Source organism: Lithobates pipiens, unplaced genomic scaffold (genome assembly GCF_037356315.1).
Source record: "Lithobates pipiens isolate NorthernLeopardFrog02 unplaced genomic scaffold, aLitPip1_a1.2 Scaffold_18, whole genome shotgun sequence".
Classification (NCBI taxonomy): domain Eukaryota; kingdom Metazoa; phylum Chordata; class Amphibia; order Anura; family Ranidae; genus Lithobates; species Lithobates pipiens.
This window is the reverse complement of record NW_027507758.1, coordinates 352,705,785-352,722,676: the sequence shown is the minus strand read 5'-3', so window position 1 is coordinate 352,722,676 and position 16,892 is coordinate 352,705,785. Positions and strand designations below refer to the sequence as shown.

Genomic DNA, 16,892 nt, shown 5'->3' with positions numbered 1-16,892 from the left:
CAGACTCACATTTTCCATGAGCGTTTGACACACACCGTGTCCACTGTGGCCGGCATTTTTCGATCTAAACAGTGGATACACAGTAAAGAGCGGCCAGGCGGACTGCAGATTAGATGGATGGAATGACTGATCAAATTGTTTTAGATGGACCCCAATGCTTTAATCGCTCATGGAAAATGTGAGTCTGTTTTCATCAGCTTAATAATAAATTTGTACTTTTAAACAAATCTGCACCCAGAGGTGCCCCTCTCCTTGTGTTTGTATATTGTCCATAGCTTGTGCAGAATAGACAGAATGGCCTTACCCAGCCATTGTTGTATTTTTGATCTTTCTTACTCTTTTGGGGTGTACCCTAATTTGGCTATTGTTGCCACCTCAACCTCCTACTCCATATGGACCTCGTCCTCCTAGGTCAAGATTATTATTATTTTTTTTATGTATTTTATTTTCTTAAGTTATTTCCTTATCCACATTTGTTTGCAGAGCACTTGTCATGCTCTTAACAACATTTTTCTGCCATTTGCAGCCCTCTAGCCCTTTCCATTACTTACTGTAATGCCCCGTACACACGAGAGGGATTAAGTCTGACAGACCTCCAAAGGAGTTCCGCCGGAGTTCCGCCGGAGTTCCGACGGAGTTCTGGCGGACTTTTCGACCGAACGGACTTGACCACACACCATCACACCAAACTCCGACGGAGTCGAACGTGATGACGTACGACTGGATTCGACGTAGGAAGTTCCTAGACAGTAGCCAATAGCTGCCCTAGCGTCGGTTTTAGTCCGTCGGAGTAGCACACACACGAGCGGATTTTTCAAAGGGGACCGGGTCCGGCGGAGTTCCGTCGGGACAATTTAAAGCATGCTTCATTTCTAAAGTCCGTCAGACTTTAGCTTCGCTAAAGTCCGTTGCAGCCCACACACGATCGGATAGTCCGCCGGACTCAGTCCGTCGGAGTTTGGATGTCGAAAAGTCCGCTCGTGTGTACGGGGCATTAGAGCCATTTTAGTCCTCAAAGTTTGGGTCCCCATTGACTTCAATGGGGTTCGGGTTCGGGGTCAAGTTCGGGTCAAGTTTGGGTCCCGAACTCGAACTTTTTTGCGAAGTTTGGCCAAACCCGTCGAACCTGAACATCCAGGTGTCCGCTCAACTCTACTGACAAGTTATTCTGGCCCTTCCGCTGTCATTACACATCTGGTTTGGTCTCCTTCCATTCCCGCCCACCTTGTGAGGTGTGGAGTATCACATTCCTTCATCACCTGATACACACTCTCCTCAGCCAGCTTCCAGCTCTGACAAAATAAACTATTTATATTATCCTCGTGCAGCTCATTTGTCTTTCTTTGCCCCAAACTTAAAGTGGAACATAACTATATCTGAGCACCACAACCTGAAAACACAATTTAATTCATTTTTTAACTGCTTAAGCCACGGACCATTTGGCTGGCCAAAGACCAGACCACTTTTTGCGATTCGTCGCTGCGTCACTTTAACTGACAATTGCGTGGTCATAACAAAATTGATGTCCTTTTTTTTCCACAAATAGAGATTTCTTTTAATAGTATTTCATAACCTCTGCGGTTTTTATTTTTTGCACTATAAACAAAAAAAGAGCGACAAGTTTGAAAAAAAACACATTATTTTTTACTTTTTGCTATACTAAATATCCCCAAAAAATATATAACAAAACATTTTTTTCCTCAGTTTAGGCTGATATGTATTCTTCTACATATTTTTGGTAAAAGAAAATTGCAATAAGCGTATATTGATTGGTTTGCACAAAAGTTATAGCGTCTACAAAATAGGGGATAGATTTATGGCATTTTTATTAATCTTTTTTTTGTAGTAATGGCGGTGATCAGTGGTTTTTATCATGACTGTGACATTATGGTGGACACATCGGACAATTTTGACAAATTTTTGGAACCATTGCCATTTATACAGCGATCAGTGCGATTAAAATTGCATTGATTACTGTAAAAATGTCATTGGCAGTGAAGGGGTTAAAACTAGGGGGCAATGAAGGGGTTAATGTGTGTCTTATTGTGTGTTCTAACTGAAGGGGAGATGGGACTGTGCAGGGAAACTAACAGATCTCTGTTCATACTCTGTATGAACAGATGATCTGTCAGTTCACTCCTCAGAGAACCAGAAACTGTATGTTTACTCACATAGCTCCTGGTTCTCCATGTGCCCCGAGCTATTACGGGAGCCCGGCGGTGATGGAGATTGCCGGGGCACTCGCATCGGCTCAGGGAGCGAGACGGGGGCACGTATACCCGCCTCCAGTGGGGCGCAACTGTTCCCTAGTGTGCCTTTTATGTTACAGATTCAAGCAGCCAAGCCATGTTACCGCAGTACAACTGCGGCGGCTGATTGGCAAGTGGTTAACATTCACAGCAAACTCACCTGTCCATTCATATCTCCATGCTTTATTTTGTTGATAAAAACACCCCCTAGCATTGTGGCCATCTTAATCACTTGCCAACTACGCTATAGCCAAATGACATCTACAGCACGGCTGGCTTGTTCTGGGAGGACATCTATTGATGTCCTCCCTGTGGTACACAGCTGGCAGTGTTTATAATGGTTGGGTCCTCAGGACCCATCTCACCATGAATCGGGGTAAAGGACCTATCACAGCAGCCCTTTACCACATGATTGTTCCGTCCAATGACAAAGTTGGCATCATGTCCGTTTCAGCTCTCTCCTCACCTCACACCGATCCATAAAATGTGTGAGGAGAGAAGGGAGACAGCGCAGCAGCGTGATCCGGCTGTATCATCAGTGAGACGAGTGCCATCAGAATCATCACAGTGCTATCAGAGCCATCTCAGTGCCCCATCAGTGCCATCTCAGTGCCAATCCCTTGTCTGGCGATGTCAATAGTCTTGGTACAATCTTTAAAATATCTGGGCATTCAGGTTTCTCCTATAAGTCTTGATTCACACCTATGCATTTTTAGAGATTTTTGCATTTTGCAGATTTACACTACAGTCCATTTAACATGGTTTCATATGGAACACTTTCTGTAGAGCAAATCTGCAAAATGCTCAAAGCACTACAAATGCATAGGTGTGAATCAAACCTCATACAGGATTACATATTTCTTTATATTGAAGAAGACTTGTAAAACTTGCCCCTATCGGTGGTAGGTAGGGCAAATTTGGTAAAAAAATAGTGTATGCTCTTCATGATTCTCCAGTTTGGATTACTCAAAGAGTGTTCAAAAAAATGTACTCAGTTTTCAGAGATCTTATTTGGAAGAAAAAGAGATACTGCAGCTTTCGAGGGATGGAGGTGGTTTGGCAGTCCCTAATGCCAAACTTTATTTTATTGCTGCCCAATAGAGATGGGCACCCCCCGTTCTGTTTGCAGCAGAATTCCCGAAAAAGGGGAAACGTTCTAACCCGAAGGCAAACCCCATTGAAGTCCATGGGAGACGAACAGGAAAAATCAAAAGTGCCCATTTTGAAGGCTTATATGCAAGTAATTAGCCATAAAAGGTGTATGGACATGTATCAATGCATTTTTTTTAAAGATTTTTTTTCAGGAGCAGTGATTTTAATGATGGGTAAATTACAAAAATAAAAATGAAAAAAATCCTTTAAATATAGTGCCTGGGGAGTTCCCTTAGTCAGCCTGTGAAGTGGTGCATCTTTAGCATGCATAGAGCATGCTGCAGCAAAAATTAAATTGGGTTGTACCCAAACAAAAGTGATGTCCCTTTTTCCCCGCATTGTGGCAGACAGATCGGACACCTAGCTGACACTTTGACGCTTTTTTGGGAACCAGTGATCAGTGCTACAAATATGCATTGACACTGTATAAATGACACTGGCAGGGAAGGGGTTAACATCAGGTGCACTCAAAGGGTTAACTTTGTTCCCTCATTGTGTTTCTAACTGTGTAGGGGGATGGGCTCACTGCATGGACACTCTGATCTGTGTTCTTGATTAACAGGAACACTAGATCAGAGTGTCCGTTCTTGAAAGTATGGCGGTCTGCTTGTTTACAACCACCGTTCTGTCTCTGTAGGGAGCGATCACTGATTGGCTCCCCCTGTGGCCAATCACCGTGCGTTTACAGCTCCAGTGGTGCATGCATGCCCCCCAGTGGCTATTAGCAAAATCATGTACAGGTATGTGATTTTGCATAATAGAGCAGCCTTGCCGCAGTATACAGTATGCATGACAGGCGGTTGGGAAGTGGTTAAGGGAAGCTCTACGCCAACATTTAAAACAAAGACGCCATGTGGTCTCCCCAAAATCCATACCAGACCCTTATTCGAGCATGCAGCCTGCCAGGTCAGGAAAGGGTGGGGGGCGAGAAAGCGTCGCCCCTCTTGATCCATACCAGGCCACATGCCCTCGACCGGGGGGGGGGGGTGCTTTGGGGCAAGGTGGGTTCTGCCCAAAACCTCACAGAAAATAATCCCTTTATTATATATTTTTTAATGTTTTTATTATATATGTGTTAATGACATTCAGTTCAACCCACATGTGTGAGATTTTCATTCTCTAACAAATTCCTGTAGCCCTGCATATTAAGCTTCCTGATGAAAACGTCTAAAAGTTTATTGAAGCAGTGAACACGCTCAACTAGTATCACTTGCTGGGGGCAAGTGTCCCACATTTTTGCTGCTTTGAAAGCAAAGAACTCATTCTTCAATCTAATGTTAAATCTTCTTTCCTCTAACCTCACATCGTGTCCATGTGCCCTCTTCAGGGATCCTACAGTAAGCAGTTATTGAAGTTGCCTTTGATATATTTGTACATTCATTGGTGTGCGCAGCCTATGGCATTAGGGTGTGCACCCCAGAGCACAAACACACATGCATGTATAGCAGCAGAGCAGTGGACGGTGTCAGTAGAGCAAAGATTGGTGTCAGTGGGGCAGTGTTTTTTTACAATATTTTTTATTTTATTTATTTTTTACAATTTTTTTTAGGAGCCCTGTTCTGGAGCTTTGGTGAAATATCAGGGGTCTAAACAGACCACTGATGTCTCACTTTTGAGACAGAGAAAGAAACTGAGAACATTCTCTTTCTCTGCAGCCTGCAGTAAACATAGTTTACTATGCTTCACTTAAGAATGAAGACAGGAGTGATCAGTGCAGATCACTCACTGTGTTCATTCAGAAAAGGAAGGCCAGGGAAGCTGGTGGCACTGCAGGGGGGGAGACAGGAAGCAGGGGGAATCAGCACCGCATTGGGGTGATTAGGGTGTGCCCAGGCACCCCTGGCACACCCTGTGCGCACACTTATGTGTACATTATAATCATATACCCTCTTTTCCAGAGTGAATAGCTGTATTCTATGTAATCAATCCTCATAGCTGAGTTCCTCCATCTCCCTATTTTATTTTTGTTGCCTCTTTATAATTCAACAATGATGACCAAAACTGAACTGCATATTGAAGATGAGGCCTAACCAGTGTTTTGTAAAGGGGTAGAATTATTGATTTATTTCTGGAATGTATGACCTTTTCAACGCGTGACAATATTTTGCTATCTTCGTTAGCAATGCCATGCAATGTCAAGCTGAAGCTAAGTCTGTGATCTACAAGCACCCCCTGATACGTTTCCATCACTAATTCTTATAGGGAAGCCCCTTCTAATGTGTAAATTGCATGTGTATTCTTGGCACAAAAATGCATACCTTATCTTTTACTTTCTCAATATTGAGCCTAATCTGCTATGTAGATGCCCCCCCCCCCACATTTTTACATATCTTCCTGTAATGATGCCACTTCCTATGCTGAAGTTATTTCCCAGCAAAATTTGGTATTATCAGCAAACACTGAAATTGAGCTCTTGATTAATACCTCTATAACATTAATTGTATTATTTGTGATTTAACCTCACCCAGAGTGTTGTGAAACATCTGTTGTGAAGAAATGGCAGTTTAGCCTCCTAACTATTATATGATGTTTTAAACATCATATAATAAACAGGAAATGCTGTTTTTTATATGTGTAATCTCCAAGACTAATCTCTTTGACACATGAATACTGGACGCCTCTTTAACACAAAGCTGACTGGGATTTTTGAGTTACTCCCCTGACAATGCACTGAATATACAATCTGTTTTCAACTGCATAAATGCCACTGCCTTGAAAAGCTCTGCCCTGGAATGCACCGAAGGGCCAGATCTGACTGTGAGCATCTCTGGTAAAGAAAGCACTATAGCCGCATATGATGTGCTCCTCATCACATGACTGGGTACCACGCTGCATCCAGAAGCAGCTCTTTTGCTGGATGTATAAGTAGCATAGCATTTTGATTGGTGGCTGAGGGAGGCCTTATTTGAATAACAATCAGTGCTGCAACGCATGACAGATCTGTGTCAAAGCCATAAGGTACCAGCGAGCACCTGTCCCCAGGAGAGCGAGGCTCCTATGTGTACACAGTGGAGATGAGATGCCCGGCTCAGACCGGTGAGTAAAAGCTCCATGTGTTTGTCTGGGATCTGTTCTATAAATAGTACGGTCGGGGCTATCAAAATCACACACACACAAGCTTACACTACCTGTTGAACTACAAGCACCAGCATGCATTTCTGGCTACAGATCATAAGGAGCTGTTTTGGAATGCTGGGAGACAAAGCTGCCACAAGCTAGAAATAAACATACTATACCTAGGGACTCTCAGCTCAATGCTGCTATCTGCTTTGCATAGCAGCTTTACAATACAAAATGGTAATATAGGTAAATATACTGTTATCCAAATAGGTAGTTACAGATTAACTGTCCTTACTGTTGGATTCTAACAAGTGTTACTATTCATTCATTTTTCATGATAAACACATATTTGTTCTTTTAGCTGCAATAACAGTTTAAATATATATGAATGGGGACCTTGGATTGATGGATCCTTGAGGGTAGGGACCGATGTGAGTGTGCAATGTACAGGGATAGGGACAATTGTAGACACTCACTCAGGTTGAACTGGATGGACTGGTGTCTTTATTCAACCTTACTAACTATGTAAATGCTGTGGGGGTTATTTATTAATGGAAAATGAAAATCCACTTTGCACTGCAAGTGCACTTGGAAGTGCAATTTCTGTAGATCCGACGGGGACATGCAAGGAAATAAAAAAACAGCATTTTAGCTTGCACATGATTGGATGATAAAATCAGCAGAGCTTCACCTCATTTCAGACCTACCCCTTATGCCACGTACAGACGGCCGGAATTTCCAATGGAAATAGTCCGATGGGAGCCTTTCATCGGATTTTCCGACCATGTGTATGCCCATCGGTCTTTTTCTGTTGCCATTTCTGACGGTATTTAGATTGAGATCTTGTTCTTAATTTTTCTGACTGAAAACCTTTCTATCGGATTTTTCAATCGTGTGTAGGCCATTCCAACACGCACAATTCCGACGCATGCTCGGAAACAATTCGACGCATGCTCAGAAGCAATAAACTTCCCTTTTACAGTGCCGTCGAACGTGTCGTATGTCGCAGTGTTATTGACCGTGTGTAGGCAAGATAATTTGAGCGAAATTCCGTCGGAATTCCGACAGGAAAACTATCAGAGCTTTTTCCGATGAGAATTCCGATCGTGTGTACGGAGCATTAGATTTAGAATGACTGCACTTCCAAGTGTACTTTCAGTGCAAATTGGATTTGCCTTTCGTAAATAACCGCCTGTGTGTTCGAAAATGAGAGTACCGTATTTTTGAATTTCTGTAGCTTCATAAGGGGGATTGGAATCTTCTGACTGAATCTTTAATGGACTAGTTTACCAAATGACAGTTTAAACAGTTTATGTAAATTCAGGTGTCACGGGTAGATATGTTAAAGTTTGGGGCAAAGATCATAACAGGCTTAGACCAGAGAGCCACATGCCTCTTCAATTGATTGCGATGACATCTTACCGATAGGTATCAAAAATAAGTAATTGAATTTATATACAGTATATATATCTATATATTATCACAGCTATGCAGCTCTTGTGTTCTTGTACATAGTCTAATTTACGAACACTGTTTCCATGGGGATGTTCTGCTTCAATTGTTCAGTTGTTTAGGCCTGGGTTAATGCATAGAGAATGTTCAGGTTGACAGGTACATGAATCTGTTATTCTTTGTCTGTATGTACTTTGAAAAGCTCCATTTGTACTCCAAGATTCCAGAATCTCCCATCCAGTGCCCTCATTTATTCTTTTTACTGTGTGCATTCTCTAGCGATTTCTATATACATTTAAAAAACAACAGTGTGGATTCATCTTCAAAATAAAATGTATTATGTTTCAACTGCTATGTTACAAAAATGGCATTTAATTGAACAGTTTGGGTTAAAGCGGAACTATAGTTAAATAAAAATACAATCTGTTAAGAACTATAGTCATAAGGACAAACTTCTGAACTCAATGGAAAATAAAATCTTGGTACATACAGTTATTCTTTGTTTAGGCACCACCAATCATCTTACTTTACATTTAAGCTCTGCTCACAGTCTTTCAGCTAGCAAGTGTACACACAATTGCTAACATTTCTTGGTATTGCAGAAAATCAAAAATAAATTAATTGGCAATTCTCTAGATTAATTCAAGCCTGTTTTTTTGTATTTTATTAGTCTCAAACATTTTATTGAGCAGAAGAAATACAACATATAAAGTTCGGAGCAAAATAGGTACAGGCATACTCCACTTTTAAGTACACAATGGGGTTAATTTACTAAAGCTGGAAAATGCAAAATCAGGCTCACTTCTGCATAGAAACCAATGAGCTTCCAGGTTTTATTACCAAAGCTTAATTGAACAAGCTGGAATTAGAAGCTCATTGGCTTATATGCAGAGGTGAGCCGGATTTTGCACTTTCCAGCTTTAGTAAATTAACCCCATTGCGTACTTAAAAGTGAGGTATGCCTGTATACAAAGACTGCCAGTAGCAGCATTTACACATTTAAGGCAATGAGCACCAGGCTACGTATATTTGAATATACATACGAATCGTGTCTTAATAATAACAATAAAGTTTTGCTTCAAAACAATTCAAGCCTATATATGATGCAGCACCTAAAGTATATATCAAGACAAAACTATTTTTTTTCACGTTTTCATACAGTAGGAGATTAGAACTTCTGCTTCTTACTGCTATCTGGGGCTTTCTTAAAGAGGTAAGACAGCAAGTGAGAGAAAATATGCAACATGGACACAGACAGAAATAAAAATCTGACAGAGGTTCTAGACTTCCTTGCTGCACCAAGGGAATGCATTGTGATCTCTGGTTGTGTTGCTGTTGGAGAGTTTGCCTCACTTTTTTTCTAGTTAAATATTGTCGGCAAGACTGGAAGTGAGCACCTCATAATGGAATGCCGGATAGCAATAAAACCTAACGGGGGTTCTAATCCTTCCCACTCTATCTAAAAAAAGGTTTTAGTTAGACATACTCTTAGCTCTTATAAAATAATTCAATCCAGATGGCCACACTCCAACAATGATTTCTTTATTGGTTAAAAACCATACAGTAAAAGATGAAATCAACAGCTGGTATGTTTCACACCATATTTACTGGTGCTTACTCTTAGCTCTTACTTCTCTTAATTTTGTTCTCAACTCATTAGTGCAGGAGAAGGTAAGTGAACACGTAAACAATATTAGTCTTTAGGCTGGGATACTATATGTGTTTCAAGTAAATGGAGACAAATATAATAAAATAGTTCACCAGTGTGACTATCAAATAATTCTTCCTAGGATTCCTTCTTAATTTTACACTATTTCTAATGGACCAACTATATGGTACTGATAGCCATTGACTTCCTTATATTGGGGCTGCCAGGACTAGTTTTAGAACTACAGTATGAGCAAGCTTGTATTTAATTTAAATGTACAAAGCACACATGGATATGGTATATTCCACTGCAGTGAGCAGCATTCACATATCATTAGAATTCATTTATCAGTTCGAAAGCGTTGGGTTGTTTACATAGGAATTAGTGTACCTGGTTAGACTTTACAAGTTCTATTACTAAAGATTTCATAAAATCTAATACTGTGTAGTATTCCGTGATGTAAACAATAGCAGTGTTTTTGTATGTTATTAAAGTATATACTTTGATAACATCCAACCTGGACAGCATAAGAGCGTAGAGGTTAGCAATACTGCCTTGCAGTGCTAGAGCTTGGATTCCAATCCTGGCACTACCTTCATGTAGTTAGCATGTTCTTGCCTGTGCTTACTGATTCTCCCATTATACTGTGCTTTCCTCCTCCACTCCAAAAATGTTGGTAGGTAAATTGTCCCTTCCAGCATGGGCTTGTAAGCGCCTTAAGGGAAGGGACAATTTAAGGGTGAATTTACAATATGTAAAGTGCCACTTAAATTGTTGCTGCAATATAATTACCTGTAGTAAATAAAATATACTCCATTTTAAAACCAGGTGTTTACTAAGTATGTCCTTGACATTTAAACATGTTATTACCATTACCTTCATGCATAGATGATTTCCATCTCATTGGATGCAGGCGATGTTCAGCCAAGTTTTCTGCCCGGATCCATTAATAAAAGTGGGTTGAAAAATTGGGGTTTGGAAAGCCGGGCGGTGGTGACAGGGCCACCCATGAAATTGGTTTTGGCTGATTCAGTAGGAATTGGATGACATTTGATATGTGTATGGCTAGCTTAACACACATTACCATACCACGTTTTCCAAAAAAGATTGGTGAATGGTGATATGTAGAAAAAAGTGTGTGGCCAGTGCCTAACCCCTGCCTACTCTTTAAAGTGGTTGTAAAAGCTGAAGATTTTTACCTTCTTTACCTTACCATCACATCAGGTGTTCTAGGAGTGTAAATTACACCTCTAACTTGTTGACTATCTATTACACTTGTGAAGGCCCTGGAGCACCAGGACAATGACACGTCACACTGACGTGGCACTGATGGCAGATGGCACTGATCCGTGGCATTGATGGCACATGATACTAATGTGACACTGATGACAGATGGCACTAATACTTGGCACTGATGGCACATGACATTGATGACAGATGGCACTAATATGTGACACTGATGGCACTTGACACTGATGTGGCACTGATGACAGATGGCACTAATACATGGCACTGATGACAGATGGCACTAATATGTGGCACTGATGGCACGTGACATTGATGACAGATGGCACTAATATGTGACACTGATGACACGTGACACTGATGTGGCACTGATGACAGATGGCACTGATACGTGGCACTGATGACATGTGACACTGATAACAGATGGCACGTGACACTGGCAAGTGGCACTGATGATAGATGGCACTGATACGTGGCACTGATGAGACGTGACACTGATAACAGATGGCATGTGACACTGACAGGTAGCACTGGGGACAGGTGGCACTGGAGACAGATGGCACTAATAGGTGGCACTGGGGACAGGTGGTACTGGGGACAGATGGCACTGATAGGTGGAACTGGGGACATATGGCACTGACAGGTGGCAGTGGGGACAAATGGCACTGACAGGTGGAACAAGGGACAGATGGCACTGACAGGTGGCACTGGAGACAGGTGGGGACGCTGTCTCTGTGTGAAGAGGGAGAGCCGGCGATGAAAGATAATCTCATATGTTTACATATGAGATCACCTCCCATTGGACATGCCGATTGAGGGCTAAATGGCTGCTGTGTTTGGCCATTTAGCATGATCTGTGATTGGCTCCAAGGGACACGGCCAACACAGAACTTCCCCGATGCATGCCCGTGGCCGTGCGCAGAGAGGAAGTAAACAGGAGGACGTCCAGGGACGTCCTTGCGGCAGTTGGTGTCTGCGCTGTAGCCGTCTTTTGGCTATAGCGTTGGCGCAAAGTGGTTAAAAAGAAAAAAAAAAAAATAACCTTAAAATCACTTTAAAGTGTATAGGCAAATAGTTATTTTATTTCTAGCTTTGAATATAGTGGGGAAAGTTAGAATGTCTGTCGAGCTTATATTGCTGTTTGTGTCTCCAGTGTGTAAATTCACCCACGCTATTTGCCCTGGTGGCCATTGTTACTGAGACAGAAAGTAATGGGAATCCCAAAATTTCAGAGTTGACACCAGCAAGTGAGGGAATATCCCCCAATTAGGACACCTGCTCCCTTTGACAATTAAGATAGGTTTTACATATGAGAAAAAAAATATATTTTGCAAATAGCACACTCCTGGACATCCTATGCAAATGTTGTCTGAATGAACTTTGCCAAAATCAATATTAAATCTCAAGGGCCATCTGTGGTTTATGGAGGAGTACAAACATCGGCAATGCAGCTTTTATTTATTTATTCTAGATACTCCGTTTTGAGTGAGAACAGCTGGCCAGGAATAACACAATCTTCATAAGGGATGAAAAGAAGGTGGACCACATCTGTTGCATTTCATCCAAGGCCTTAATTTAGAGACAGTGACCCCTGCTTAGATGAAAGACCTCACTAGTACCTTGAGAACTTTTGAAATACGAGAGGTGACAAAAGTTATGTTAATAACAGAATGCTCCCTAAGAGGCAGGATTTACTGATTATACACATTTCCTGACCACTTGCAGTGAAAAACAAGAAATAATGGGAGAGAATTACTAAAACTGGAACCCTCCGAATCTGGTGCAGCTGTGCATTATAGGCAATCAGCTTCAATCTTCACCTTATTGAATTAAGCGTTGACAATAAAACCTAGAAGCTGATTGGTTTTTATGTAGAGTTGCACCAAATTTTGCATGCTCCAGTTTTAGTAAATAACCCCCAACGCGTCTTATACTATGTTTATTTGCTCTGCAAACTAAGTGCTGGCCATGAACAAGACAATGCATTAAACTACGCTATGATCACAACTTTTAAAGCTGACCGAAACATTCTTTCTTAAGCTGCTCATGTTTCAGTATATAATTAGCAGAAACTTCTAGGGCTTGCAAGAGGAAGGAGTTTTGTCTTTTATTTCTACGTGTCCTCTCTGGGAATATTACTCCTTACTTCCTGGCCTTGTGTCTTCAGGCACAACAATAAAAATATGACAAAGCTTTCTCTCAATTTACCAAAATCCTCTCTGAATTTACCAAAAAAGAAAAATAATATAAATAAATAAGAAAAAAGAAAACTTAAACAAAAATGCAGGCATGAGGGGAAATCAGATACGTTTTCCTGTTCAGAGAGTTGCTGCAGACATTATTTATGTGTGATATTTAGCCTGATCCGCTTACAATCTCCAAGTCTACAATTAGGGGACTTAGATCTTTTTTGTTGCAAATAAAATATAGCATTTTAAGATTTAAAGAACTATTTTTGCTCATTACAGATGGCTTCAAGTGACATAAACAATGAGGATGTCCCCAATAATCTCCAGCCCGGGGACTTGATTGAAATTTTTCGACCAGCATATCAGCATTGGGCACTATACCTTGGTGATGGTTATGTCATCAATGTGGCACCTTTGGGTAAGACTTTTCTCAGTGATCTGTTCCCATTAGTTTCTTTTGTCCAAGCTGAATACTCAAAGTTTACTCTAAATTTATTTAGTGATGAATCCAATTGGTAACCCCCCCCCACACACACACACATTCTATTGTTTGTATGATTTATCCATTTGAAATATATGGTAGAGGGATTACCCACTTAATGAAGGTGACTCAGAATCTGAATTATTAGATACAAATGTAATACACTTTCATCGTTTTAATTTTCAGTCTCTTTAATGATTATGCAAAATAATAAAAAACAAATGTATAAAATGTTAATCTGTATATTTCACAGTCAACTAAATGCTGCATATAGTATACCTTAATATATTCCACCAGTCAGCCCATTCCAAATGTATTATGGCAAAATAGTTGTTTTACATTATCTGGTTGATGGTTTGTCTGATGGGGTGAGGGTAAGAACTTTCTCTATGCAGGTAAATTGTCCGGCTTCTTCAAGAGTTTATAAAGCTGCATATGTATATAATGTTTTCTGGATACTACAACAGGTTTCTAACATGATAAAAGAGACTGATAATGTGAAACAGCTATTTTGCCATTTTCAATTGGAATGGAGTCATGGACAACAGGAAGCATCAGCAGCATGGCTACCATCTACACTTTACTGACTAGTGTTGTTTATTACCTTATAGATAGGTACTGTACTGTTTAACAGTGACATGTTGATACTTTCACTTGCAGAAGAGAGCACCGCTGCTTCATTTTCAAGTGCAAAGTCTGTCTTCAGTAGAAAAGCCCTTGTGAAGATGCAGCTTCTAAAGGATGTGGTGGGAAATGACACTTACAAAGTGAACAATAAGTATGATGACAAATACACCCCACTTCCAGCTGAAGAAATAATCCAGCGGGCTGAGAATTTTATTGGCCAAGAAATAAGTTATGATCTATTGGGAAATAATTGTGAGCATTTTGTGACACTTCTTCGCTATGGAGAAGGCGTATCTGACCAGGTAATGTACAGACATACAGTAATAAATGTCCTAAAGTATATAACAACCTCCGAAATATTCAGTTCAAGTTTTTCTAGTAAAGGGCTCTATGTTACAGCATGCAAATACAAATACATTTTAGAAAATTGTGCACTTGTGGCAATAGTTTATTTAGGAAGATTATTTTATTTCCAGTTCAATAAGGACATGGTTTGATGGATTAGTTGTAGAGGAATTCTAGTGGTCTGCACAGAGCCCTGGGCCTCAACCCTATTGAGCACCTTTAGCATGAATTGGACCACCAACTGAGAGCCAGATCTTCTCATCCAAAATCTGTACTTGACTTCACACTCTCCAAACTCCCATAAAACACTTTGCCAGAAGTTGGGAACAATTCCGTTATAACAGCCATGGTTTATCAATGGCGTTTCAACAAGCTGTTAAAAATATGTGTAATGGTCAGATGTTCACTCTTTTCTGGCTATATAGTGAATTGTAATGTATAACATAAAAGTTATTTATTTAAGTTGAACTTTAGAGAAAACACTATAGGATACAGTTAAAAAAAAAGTTCTGCCAAGTTTTTCTTTGTACCTGTGTCTCTGTAGGGCAGTGTCTGGGTTTGGTTTGTGGGGGGTCATTGAACCCTGTGTAAAATCTCCAAATTGCAAGCTTAAAATGGAACCCTATTAAGATCTACTTGGGACACGTGTTAATAATAAACCATGGCCAAAACTAATAGGCAATGGGTTGTCAAAAAAGGACGCGAGGATCCAGGCACTGCCATGAAATACAATGCAATGCAAAATTATTATTATTTTTTTTTAAATACAGCAGGCAGAGGTTTTCCTTCTAATTTGACTTTACACCACCCCAGACATAGCCCAACATGTAGCAATGTCAAGGTGTGCTTCAACAACCACATTTCCTGATGGTGGCCAGTTTTCCTTGCACTTGAGGCATGGCTGCAGGAGAAAATCTATAGCTTTTTTGCTTTTTTACAATCTGGGGGGGGGGGGGGGTGTCAGGCAGCATAAAATGGAGAAAATAAGCCTAGGGGAATTTGCAGGCAGCAAATGTAGGTGGGGGAGGGGGAGTCCAGAACTCGTGAAATATTCCACTAAATTAAGACATGCAAGAAATCCAAATACTGTGCATCCCTTTCCACCAGAATCTCCACCACCACAGAGATACATCAGAGAAGACATATTAGGCATGATGTTATCAATCCTGTTTAAGGATGGAAAGGCACAAGCTTAGACCTGGGAATAGCCAGTTACAGATACAAACAGAATATCAGTTCTAGAACTCACACTCCCAAATGCACCATGTTTAAAAAGGAAACCAATGCTTCAGATAGTGTAAAATCCAATAAAACTGTTTATTTATAAAAGTATATTGCACTCACATCAATATGGGCATCACTGTGTACATCATCAAGTATGGCCGAATTCCACTACCAGGGAAAACTTCAGTATCGTGATGACGTCACATAGCATGGCTCTGCCCTATGTGCTTTGTGAGATTTGATGTCTTCAAGGGGAGGGAGGGGTAGGGAGTGGAACGTCAGTCTCTTTTTTTCTCTTTAAACATTGTGCATTTGGTAATGTGAGCTCAAGAAGTGCTGTACTGGTCGCATCTTTAGCTGGATATTCCAGGTCTGAGCTTGTGGCCTGCATAACTTAAACTGGATTGTTCCCATCATGCCTAATATGACTTCTCTATAATTTTAGGATAAAATTTGTCGGGTAAGCCTCTGCTGTGTCTTTCCTCTAGGGATGAGCCAAGTTACCCCCTGTTCGGTTGGCCCAGAGCTTTTCGAATATCGAGAAAGTTTGGAACAGAATAACAAACCCATTGAAGTCTATGGGACCCGAATGTGAAAAATCAAAAGTGCCCATTTTGAAGGCATCTATGCAATTAATTGGGCATACAATGGTTATGGGGGTCAGGGTACTGCCCTGGGGGACATGTATCAATGAAAAACAGTTTGTATAAACGTAATTTTTAAATTAGCAGTGATTTATTGATGCTTAAAGTGAAAGTATAAAAATGAAAAATTCCTCTCAATATAGAGCCTAGGGGATCCCCATAGTCCACCTGTAAAGTGGCACATCTGTACGGTGTATAACAGCTGTTGCAGCAAAAATTGCATTTATAAAACACAAAAAATGACATCCCTGCAAGCTTTCTTTATTTTGTAAACAGCGGCTTGGGCAGCCATTCTGTATGATGAGGCCACAATGTAGTGTACAGGGATTAGATTAGAGATTTTTTGTATACATTCTGGTGTCTCTACCACAGATCTTGGATTTCTGCTTCTGTAACGGGTGCGGAAAAATTGTTCTTTGGGTGTCAGTGGCGCCTTCACATCATAACCCTATAGAGGTACTCTTGATGAAAGCTAGAATTGGCCTTGCTATCACAAATTGTAATGATATGCACCTGTCAAACAGGTGCAGCAAAATTGTTCTTTGGGTGTCGGTGGCGCCTTCACACCGTATCCCT

At 40.7% G+C, this 16,892-nt stretch overlaps 1 protein-coding gene across 4 annotated transcripts in view; it reads left to right on the top strand.

Annotated features, from left to right (window-relative positions):
* The window catches only part of PLAAT1 (phospholipase A and acyltransferase 1), an 89,577-nt gene that overhangs the window by 63,362 nt on the left and 9,323 nt on the right, over positions 1-16,892 (top strand). For 3 of the 4 annotated variants that reach the window (XM_077487490.1, XM_077487488.1, XM_077487491.1), the window contains 2 exons: positions 13,275-13,413; positions 14,137-14,405. In XM_077487490.1, the coding sequence (XP_077343616.1) occupies positions 13,275-13,413; positions 14,137-14,405 (408 nt within the window). Of the gene's footprint in view, positions 1-6,260; positions 6,438-13,274; positions 13,414-14,136; positions 14,406-16,892 lie in introns of those variants that run through there. The other variant, XM_077487489.1, reaches the window with a different exon arrangement.